Below are 10,996 nucleotides of genomic sequence, written 5' to 3'. Positions count from 1 at the left end.
AAGAGCGGTCCTTGAGTGTAGCCATCCACCCTCCCATGATGCCCCCACGGAAGCCCAGGAGCCCACCTGGGCTGGAGCAGGGGGTGAGGGGACAGAAAGTCTCAAGCAGGACCGTCAGCAGCGGCCTTATGGTGCCAAGTGCTTCACAGCTTAGATTCTCTGTTATCCTGAAAAAAAGCGTCCCTTTCTGAGTGAAGCAACTGTGGCTCAGGGGGATGAAGTAGCCTCCCAGTCTCACACAACTGATGAGGGTGGAGCTGGAGTTTGAACCAGGATTTGCTGACTACAGAGGGCACAGAGCTCCCGTTCCATCTCTGCCTTTCTTCCGGGGCAGTGTGTGTGAGTTTCTTGGCTTCCCTTTTATGAAGGCTTGAAATTTCAGAACATCACAAAACATGATGGCTCCTGAGCCTGGTTCTCTGCCTTCCCACATACACACACACTCATGCATACACACACACACACTCACGCGTACACACACACACTCATGCATACACACACACACACACTCACACGTACACACACACTCACACACACACGCATACACACACTCTTCTGTGTACTTTAGAGCAGCAACACACTTCCGATCCTTCTTGGCTGTTTTGGTTACACAAAAGTGGACTCTCTGTCAGTCTTGGGTAGAAAGGCCTTTTCATGCCTCCCACATGCTGGGGGTCCCCATCAGAGGTCACCAGCCTGCATCTCAATCTTTCGTGCTGGTTTGTTTAAGGGATGTGAGTACGTGCGTGTGCTTACGCTTGGAAGGTGGCCCCAGACAGACTCACCTTGCCCTCCAGGCAGTCTGTCATGTTCAGAGCTCATAAGATACCCTTCACACTGCTGATTTATGCTAAAAGTATCCTAATGTTTCTGACAGCTCATGTGTGACATGAATATAATCCATATTTCTTAGAGGAGCTAATCCAAGTGGCTTATTCCCCTAGACTGCTGATAGGGCTATATCTCTTGGTGTCGCCGCTGTGGAGGTTCTGATGGTAACATATTGTTTCTGGGTCACTAGATTTGTCTAAAATAGTAGATTGGAACAGAGTATCAGAGGTTAATTAAGTTTGTCCATCAAGGGAGGAACAGATACGGATGGCTCTGAGACTCCTGATCTAAAATCAAAGTTCCTGAATGTGTGGTTACAGGAGTCTTCTCGTTTTCAGATGTTGAAAAAAAAATGTCTTCCTTACTCTCAGAATAGAAAATGTGGAGAGGTGTTAAAAGCTCAGGGCCCTGAGGAGATCTTTATACTTACTGATATCTTCATGTAAATGTAGAAAGCTGGCTTGTAGTAGGGAGAAATGGCAGGAATCCTCCAAAGCAGCTTTGCATTAAGTGATTTTCCTGACCCAATGCTGGTTACTGACTAGAGGACTAGCAGAATCTCGGAGGAAGAAGATGAGTATTTATTGAAAGTTTTCCTAGAGACTTGGCCTATTATCTCATGGAGTCTTATAACTTAATAATCATTGACATAGGGAGAAATTGCGTAGAGAGATGAAATAGCTTGATTAACAGAGATTAAACAGAGAAGACAGGATTCAAAGCAAGTTGCCTGAGCCCTTACAGAGGCTTGTCTCCCTCCTCTGCTTCCTTTTCCTTCCCTGCCTCCCTCTACCATAGTAAGACCACCTAAGATCAAGTAAGGCAAAGAGTGAGTAGTAACAGCTCTCTGGGGGCTAGAAAGAGGGATGGAGAGGGACGGGTTAGCCATGGGGCTCTGCTCTGTCCTGGGACTCAGAGTTTGGCCTGCTGGTGTTCAGTTCTCTGAAATGTGTCTGAAATAACAAATCATTTTTATCCTATGTAAAAACGAATTCTTTCCAGCTGGGAACTGTGGGGTGCCAGAGGATGAATGAGCAGAGAGATTCGGGAGGTGAGTGTAGCCTTCTGGGTGAAGCACCTTGCCCAGGGAGTGTGAGTGGGCTGGGACAGGTCACAGTGTGTGGTTAGATGACAGCTGGAAATAGGTATCCTAGGCAGATGGCTTGCAAAGAAACTTCTATTAAAACTCATGGGACCAGCAGTTAGCATAATGGCTACGTCCCTGGACTCCCATGTAGTCAACCACAGTTTGAGTCCCGGACTTGGTGGCTTAAACTCATGCTGGGCGTGTGTGTATGTGCCCAAGATCCGAGAGAAAAGTGGAGGAAAAGGGATTGTGGCATGGTCATCGCCCCCTGGGGGGTGATTTCTTGCTTTCTGTCTCTCTCTTTTTCTGGTGAGTGCACATTCCCTATAGCAAAAACCTCTCCAGAAAAACAAAACAAAACAAAACTCATACACTCTTCTAATGAGGGCAGACTCCATGTCACCAGGAAACCTAGACCCACAGTCTGCAAAGAGTCCTTCCCCTTTTTACAAGCAGAGGTTCATCCCCAGTGTGGCTTTTATACTTTTAAAGACTGTAAAATCGTGTATCAGTGCTGAGAAAACTTTCACATTGTTTGTTTACACATCAGTAGTTTGCAGCTAGGAATGTTGATGGTACAGCAGCAGCACAATGGTTTGTGGTGCTGAAACCTTATGGGAGGATCCAGGGTTTACATCCTGCCATCTCCCTGCGCACGGTGGGCATGTACCTGTGATCCTGGCTGACAAGCTGAGGTACATTGTAGTAGAAAGCCCTTGATGGGGGTGACTCTCTCTTGCTCACGGAAGAGAGAGAGAAATTTGGGCAAAAAAAGGATTGTTATTCTGTAGCTTAATTCTTCTTCTCATACAGACTCTGCCCTTTCTTAAATCTATTCCAATTTCATGGAGCTGAGCCACGCTTAATAAACGAGACGATGATTTGGTCTCCCCGAACCCCTCCCAGCCACTCACTTGGATGGAGTGTTCAGTTCAAGACCAGACACCCTTTCTTTCTGAAGCATTGATAGATAACCAATTATTTAGGAATAGTCTTTTCAAATTTAAGAATATTTTTTTTATTTGTGATAGAGCATGTACATGCTCACTTGAGGGAGGGAGGGAGGGAGGAAGGGAGCAGGAGAGAGAGAGAGAGAGAGAGAGAGATGAAGACCCTACACAGAGTCTGATCATGCTGCAGTCACCTTTCCTCCCATCCTTCAGTTTGTTGGATCTTGGGCACTTGGAGTATTTCCGGCTGACCTGGCCAGGGATTTGAACTGTTGTCACCATGTGGAATTTGGCTTCTCTTGAACAGCACTTTACTGCTGCATTACAAAACCAGCCTAGGAATTTTCTTACTAAGCACTGAGGTCAAGCATTTTTATGTTTTGTTGGGCCATTATTGTTACTATAAAACAGTGAGGCTAAGGTGTATGAAAGGAAACCTGTGGTTCAGATTGATTGTGCATATTCCCAACAATTTAATAAACAAAGCCCAAGCTCCTGGGCTTCCCTTCGGGGTTAATCCTAACAGCTCTTGCATCCGAGCCCCTGTCTGCAGGTCATACTCCGGTGCAGAGACTTGGGGTGGGTAATAAGATTATAAAACATGCCTCTTGCTTGCCAGCTACCACATGCTAATAATAATAGTAGTCATAATTCACAGGAATCCTGGGGTTTTAGGTTTCACTTGGTTTATTTGTTTAATTTAAAGGAATAAAAAATAAAATCTTGAAACAAGTCAGCAATGCATAAAGGAAAACAATATGTATTTCCCTTTAGCAGAACTAAGCAGTTTCTCTAATTTGTGTGCAACTTCTGTTCCTCAGTGGAATTTTTTTTTTTTTTAAAGGAGGGACTGGGGCTGGGGCCAGCACTGAATGCAGGCTGGGTATGAGGCTAGTTTAAAGTGGGGGTTCTCAGGCTTGGCACTATGGAGGCGTTGGACCACACGATGCTTGGTTGTGTGTGGGGCATTGTCAGATGCGAAGCAGCATCCTAACTTATACCACATGCTGGTAGGATATGCCTCAGGGAGGGGCATCGATTGTGACAATCAGAAGTGTCTCTAGGTATTGCTAAGGGGAGACCAAATTGTCCCCAATTGAGAACTATAGGTTTAAAGTAAAATAACTTTCAAAGTCTTCATTACTTACCCATTTTTGTCTAAGCCAGGAATAACAATACTTTTTTTTATTAAGTTAGAAAGGAACAGGGACTGATAGAGAATTTTTAAAAATTATTTATCTAACTTCATCATTATTATTTTAAATATTTGCTACAGGGCATGTACACTCGACAGAGAAGGAGAGCAAGCTGCCAGGTCCAGGACTCGTACCATGATCAGCCATATGGCAGTCCAGTGCTTTAACCACCTCGCTGTGTGCTGGCCCCACTAATTTAGAATTTTTAAAAAAAGTTTATTTCTTCCGGGACCAGCAGTTAGCTTGATGGCTATGTCGCTGGACTCCCATGTAGTTGACTGAGGTTCGAGTCTTGGACCTGGTGGCTTAAACTCACGCCAGGCACGTGTGCGTGCGTGCCCATGATCCCAAGAGGAGAGTGGAGGAGAAGGGATTGTGGCATGGCCATCCTGCTTAGGGGGTGATTTCTTGCTTTTTGTATCTCTTGTCTCTTGCTGTCTCTCTGGCAAGCGCATGCACCCGGTAGCAAAAAAAACCTTTCCAAAAAAAAAAAAAAAAAGTTTATTTCTTCCATAAGAGGGAGAGAGAGACAGGAACCCCTCTAACAGGGTCTTCGCACTGCAGTCTGTTCCCAGTCTCAGCTGGCCCAGAGTAGTGATTCCCACCACATCACCTGTGATGGCTCTCAAGTTTACCTTCACAGTTCAGAGGTTTATGCACATGCTTAGAAACACACATGGCCCTTTTGTTCTTTATGTGCAAGTGTCACGTGGAAGGTTATTTGTGGATGTAGCTGAAGTGACTGATGACCTCAGTAAGTTCACAGATGGGTACAGACATCAGATGGAGTCTCATCCTTTTATCTTTTTCTTCTGCTGAAAGTCTTGTAGCATGGTGATCTTGGAGGTTCATTGGGGGAAATTCAGAGTGAGAACTAATAACCCAGTTGCTATCAATATTTCCAAATAATATTCGTTATTCAGTGCTTCGTAAAAGCAGAGTAATTAGGGGAATAAGCATATGAATGGATTTGAAATTGTTTCTTAGCCAGTAAGATTTTTAGTTTAGTTTTTTTTTTTTTTTGAAAGAACTGTACCATTTGTCTGGATCTTTCCTCAAATAATATATACATTGGGATTGGCAGCAGTGACCAGTCCGTTTGTCAGACTTAACCGTTGCAGTTTTTAGTTCGTACAGGGGCTGTTGGGATGTTGTGCTTCTCAGGTATTTGGAAGATGGTTGGTAATTGTAGAGTACTGGTTCTCAGTCTCTCAGTTATGTCCACATTACCTGGGAAGCATTGAAAAGACTCCCAGCCCAGGCTACACCCTGAAACAGTTAAATCAGATTCCTGAGGGGTGGAGCCCAGCACTGCTCTATCACCTCCTCTCCTTATCCTAGTGGGAGTAAAGATTGAGAAGCAGTGCACATTATTATAAATAAGGTTTTGCCGAGACATAGCCCTGCCCCTTTGTTTTGCCAATTGCCTAGAGACTTTCCGGCTTGCAAAATCTATAATACTTCCTTTTTGGCCATTTCTGCTGTTTTGATATTATCATTTTTAAAAAATTTGATGAGAGAAAGTAAGCTATAAGGTCCAGGACTTGAGCCACAGTGGGCCATATGGGAATCCAGTGCTGTAACCACCATGCCACCTGCTGACCCTTGTAATACACCATGCTGTAGTTAAGAGACCTCTCCCTCAATGTCTGTTACTCAAGACTGTGTAATTGACTTGGGCAAAGTCTGTGGAGGCAGAATCAGCAATTCAGTTGAACATGTTTGGGGGTTTGGTGTGACCATGATGGCAATTTCAGATGGCAGGAGACCTTTGGAAAAAGTCTCTTAGCTCTGGGAAGTTTTATATCCAAAAAGAAAATGAACAAAAATTTTAAATAGCTATATACATAATTTCCAACTTCTCCTAGTTTAGGTGGAAACTTGATAGTGGTAAACAGTTGGCTAAAAGAGTTTTTTTAGAAGGCCTTCCATTGGTCACAGGCTTACAGAGGTGCTAGACATGACAGGCAGGATTGTTTATTCTAGCCTTGTCACAGAGTGAGGTCTATAGGCCAGCTCCAGGGAGCTTGTCGGACTCTTGGGTGCCACCACAGACTTAGAGCCTCAGATCTGCATTTTTAGCAGAATCCCTTGGCCCCCATGTGTATGTTAAGAGAATGCTGGGGCGGGGACCAGCGGTTGGCATAATGGCTATGTCGCTGGACTCCCATGTAGTCGACTGTGGTTCGAGTCCCGGTCCTGGTGACTTAAACTCTCAAGATCCCAAGAGGAGAATGGGGGAGAAAGGATTGCAGTGTGGCCATGTCCATCCCCCTTGGGGGGAGGTTATTTCTCACCTTTCCTTTCTCTGTCTCCAGTGAGCATATGTGCTATCTGGCGAAAACCAAAAAGGAAAAAAAGTATGCTAGGAAGCACTCGTTTTACTGTTTACTGGATTTTGAGTAGTAAACCACTACTGTAATTTCTAATCTACTTCTATAGTTATACATATTTACAAAGTACAGTGTGGCTTTTCACTGCACGCGTGATGGTCAAATCAGAGCGATGAGCGTGTCTACTGTGGCTCCCGAATGGACTGCAGACCCGGGCTCGCTTGTCAGGGTAGTAGTTAGTGTTTCCTGTTTCTTCTTTGGCTAATTTCCAAGTGTATGTGGGGACTTCAAGAAATTGTTGGAAAATGAAATTAATGTATGAGTTTTTCTTGGTGCAAAAAGAAAAAAAGTTGAAATCCATGTGTGGTGGGTTTTTTTTTTTGGAGAGGTTTTTTTCTATAGGGTGTGTGCCTTCACTAGAAAAACAGAGAGAGACAGAGAGACAGAAAGCAAGAAATAACCCCTCAGGGAGGATAGCCATACCACAATTGTTCCTCCTCCAGTCTCCTCTCGGGATCTTGGGCACACATGCACACGTGCCTGGTGTGAGTTTAAGCCACTGGGTCCAGGACTTGAACCATAGTCGACTGCATAGGAATCCAGTAACATAGCCATTATGCCAATTGCTGGTCCCACATGTATAGGTTTTTCATAATAGCATTTTTGTGAACTTGTTGAAGACCCCCTCACAGTTGGTGTGACCTCTTATTTAGTAAAAATGTACATGATGGTGGAAAATGGGTTGATGGACCTAAAAGAGATGCCATTTTATGTACTTCAGAAAAGCAGATGGTGTAGTGATTATGTCATTGGACTTCCACATGACCAATCATGGTTCGAGCCTTAGACCCAGTCTTGGACCCGGCTTGAAACTGAAGCTGGGCATGGGTGTGTGTGTGCCCAATATCCTGGGAGAAGAAGGAGGAAGGATTACAGCATGGCCATCCCCTAGGGGGCCAATTTTTCGCTTTTCTTCTCTCATTCTCTCTGGCAAGTGCACACACCCTGCGGCAAAAACCTAAAAAAATAAATAAAAGTACCTTGATTTTTAAATTATTTCTTAATCCTGAACAGAATTGGTTTGTCTTGTTTATCTTGAACATTCCCTTAGATTGACTTTTATTTCAAAGTACATAGCATCTAAATTTAATGTTTGGGTTTTTTTTCAGTCTTTCATAGGATTTTATTTTCTTCAATCATGATAATATGATATTCAATTTTTGTCTTAACTGGTGGGCCTGTAAACACAGGCTTCTCCATCCCACTGACAGGCAAGGCCAATACGGCTTCTTGAAATGGTCCCGCCATGGACCCTCTGGTCTTCCAACCCAAGTCGCCGCCTTGCCTGGCTTTATCTTCACTATATTGTGTGACCACGTCATTGAATCTCATTCCAGACTTTCACTTTTCCATGACTTCCATAATTTGCCGTGTTTTTCACGTAGAATGTGTCTGACCTTCATTGCATCGCCACCACCTTTGGGACCCTGAGCCTTCCTGTCAGCACACTGCTCCCCTTTACTCCCTTTTCTAGAACCTCTTTTTCCTTTGGGCAGCATCTTTAAGACTTGCTGATGAACATTCAGCCACCCCGGTGTCATACAAGCCCTCTCCAAATTTAATGTTTTAAAGGCAGTATAAATAGGGCTAGTAAGTGGGCCTGGTGGCTGGGGTGCTAGACTCCCACATGACCAACCACAGTTCGAGTCCCTGACCTGGCAGTTTGAAAATCACACTAACACATGTACATTCATGCCCTAAACCCCAGGAGAATGGAGAGAAGGGATTACAGTGTGGCCATCTCCCAAAGAGGTGACTCTTACTTTTTCTCTCACTTTCTCTCTGGCAAGTGTGCATGCTCTGTGACAGAAACCTTGTAAATACACACATACACACACATTTATATATGTACAGAATGTGTGTGGGGGGGGCATTTCTTGTAATAGCTGTACATGCTACTTTGGTCTTAGCTAAGTCCTTCTTTTTTCTTAAAAAGCAGATGAAAAACTCGGAGAACCGCCACGCAGTGAGTTCCCAGTACAGGATGCATTCTTACTACCCGCCTCCCTCCTACCTGGGCCAGAGCATGTCCCAGATCTTCACCTTCGAGGACGGCCCCACCTATGCAGAACCGAAGGCGAGTGGTAAGTGTCCGGTTATGCGGACTGGCTTTGCAGTGGAGGGAGGGCGTGATCTGACTCTGGTCACCAGTCCTCTCTAAGGCTTCAAGTGGCTGGCAAGTAGGCTGCTGTGCGAAGCAGGTAAGTGTCCTCTACAGTACCTAGTTATGCAGTCATTTTGCTTTGCTTGCTTACTTAACACCATGTATTTTCCTTTCTGGATACGATAAGGTGAGAGACTTCCCACTCAAAAGATAAAAATGTATTTGCTGGAGGATCAATAAGAAATACAAGAGCACATTAAATGTGGGTCTAGTCCTGGTATTTTTTGACCAGGTGAATTTCTGTATACTAAATACTTGTTTCCCAAGAATTTTATTTTAAAGTCAAAGGTATATTTATCATTTGGGGGAGGGGGAAATAAAATAACATAATAAAACATTTTTGAATACAATAGATCTCAGAGTTTATGCAGTAACAATGCAAATAACTCTGATATAGTGGCTTTAAAATAAAAAAAAATGACTGTTTAATGAACCAAAGCACTTTGCAATACACAATCCCTCAACTTCAGTTTTAACCTTCTCCTCAGCCTTTTCACTGCGATGATAGGCAGGTTTGTTATGGCTGCTGTGTTTCCGGATCCCAGCATCGTCTTTGGGTGCAGGACAGTGAGAGGCACACACAGTAGAGGCACTAAGAGGAAATCGAGCAGTAATGAGTGATATGGAAGAAAAACTAATCTAGCACTTAAATAACGAGAGAATTTGATTTTCTAAATAACTTGTCTCTATAGAGAACTTGTTTCTTGGCAAAGGCAGATGTTTAGAGATTTCCAGATTTGGAATAAGGATGTTTTAAAAACTGGGCAAGGTATGCTTTATTTACTGTACAAAGAAAAAAAAATTAAGGTTTCCAGTAATATGGAATGCATAGGTCCCAGGAACTAACCAGTTGGAGCTGTAGAAAGACTGACGTACACATCACTGAGTGTGCTTTTACTTTTGTTAAAATAGTCCTCGGGGCCAGCAGGTAGCATGGTAGTTAAGGTGCTGTACTCCCACATGACTGACAACAGTTTGAGTCCCAGATCTGGTGGCTTGAAAATCATGCCAGGTGCATGTGTGTGCATGCCCATAATCCCTGGAGGAGAATGGAGAAGGGACTGCTGCAGCATGGCCATACCCCCTGGGGAATGATTTCTCATTGTCCTTTCACTGTCTCTTTCTGTCTCTCTCTGTCCTGCTCCAGTAAGTCATGCACCCTATGTCAAAAATCTAAAAAAAAAAAAAAAAGGTCAGTCCTTTTTATCAGTGGGTTCACAGCCTGAGATTCAGTTGACTAACTGGGGATTCAAATGTCTGTGGAGGTCCTGGAATCAAACTCCCATGGATACTTCAATCACTTTCTGTCTGGAATAGACAAACACAACTGTGTCCTAAACATTCATTCTGTGTAATGTACACCCAGATGCTCCCTCTTCTGTACTGCCCCTGATTCTCTATTTAATCTGCAATATAAGCTTCTTCAGGACAGAAAACTGAACTTACATACCTCTCTCTGCCGATGTCCTCTATTTGCTGCTTGCTGGTTGAGTGAATGAATGAATGAATGAATCCAGTGTTTTTAAGTGAGCTTGCCATGTATGGGAACACAAGCATGAGAGGTCAGAGCCCTGACACACTGTCTAACGGAGCCTGTGCACAATTTAGGGTGTGAAGCAATTCAAGGTATGTTTGTTCACACAGAAAATAAGGAATGAAACCCATTTTCAGGAAGAAATTGCCTGAGCTTCTTAATCCAAGAGCAATGGAATATTTTTAGAAGCATTGGCATTCTTGAGACAAAGGTGTAAATTCAGAGCAGGGCAGTAAGACAAAATATAAGAGGAAATTTATTAGAGCAGAGAGGAACGGATTTGGAGAGGAGCAGTAGATATTTGAATTTATGGTACAAAAGGAAGAGACTTAGAAGGAATGAGGTTACAGTCCAGGATAAAAGATCAACTGTACCTGTGGTCACAGGGAAAAACTAGGTGATCAACAACTAGGATTTCTTTTTTTTTTTTTTTAATTTGTTTTTATTTCTTCATTGAGCAAGCAAGAGAGACACAAAGGTAGAGAGTACCCTCAGCAGGGTTCTGATGCTGCAGTCCTTCTGGTGCTTAGCTAGCCTCTAATCATGGGCACAGTGCCTGACGTACTCTGAGGTCTTGGGAGGTGAAACCCCAAGCATGTGCATGAGTGAGAATACACAACTCTCCATAGAGTTTCGCAGTAGGGAATAGTGAGATGAGGCAGTAATTGGTAGGGAGGGGAGTTCTAGGAAGGGTCTTTGCTCTTATAATATGTATATATATGTATATATATATTTTTAATCCAGTTTTTTCATGTATTTATTTATTTATTTTACTTATTTTTTTATTTGTTCTTTCATTTATTTTAATTTGACCAGAGAGAGAGAGGGAAAGTGAGAAAGA

At 43.4% G+C, this 10,996-nt stretch overlaps 1 protein-coding gene across 1 annotated transcript in view; it reads left to right on the top strand.

Annotated features, from left to right (window-relative positions):
* The window catches only part of DMRT1 (doublesex and mab-3 related transcription factor 1), a 94,868-nt gene that overhangs the window by 30,012 nt on the left and 53,860 nt on the right, over positions 1 to 10,996 (top strand). The window contains exon 4 of the mRNA XM_006152506.1: positions 8,394 to 8,541. Coding sequence (XP_006152568.1) covers positions 8,394 to 8,541 — 148 coding nt within the window. The remainder of the gene's footprint in view (positions 1 to 8,393; positions 8,542 to 10,996) is intronic.

Source organism: Tupaia chinensis, unplaced genomic scaffold, assembly GCF_000334495.1.
Source record: "Tupaia chinensis unplaced genomic scaffold, TupChi_1.0 Scaffold000354_1, whole genome shotgun sequence".
In the NCBI taxonomy this organism is placed as follows: domain Eukaryota; kingdom Metazoa; phylum Chordata; class Mammalia; order Scandentia; family Tupaiidae; genus Tupaia; species Tupaia belangeri.
Note: the sequence above shows the minus strand (reverse complement) of the source record. Positions and strands in the feature narration are given on the sequence as shown.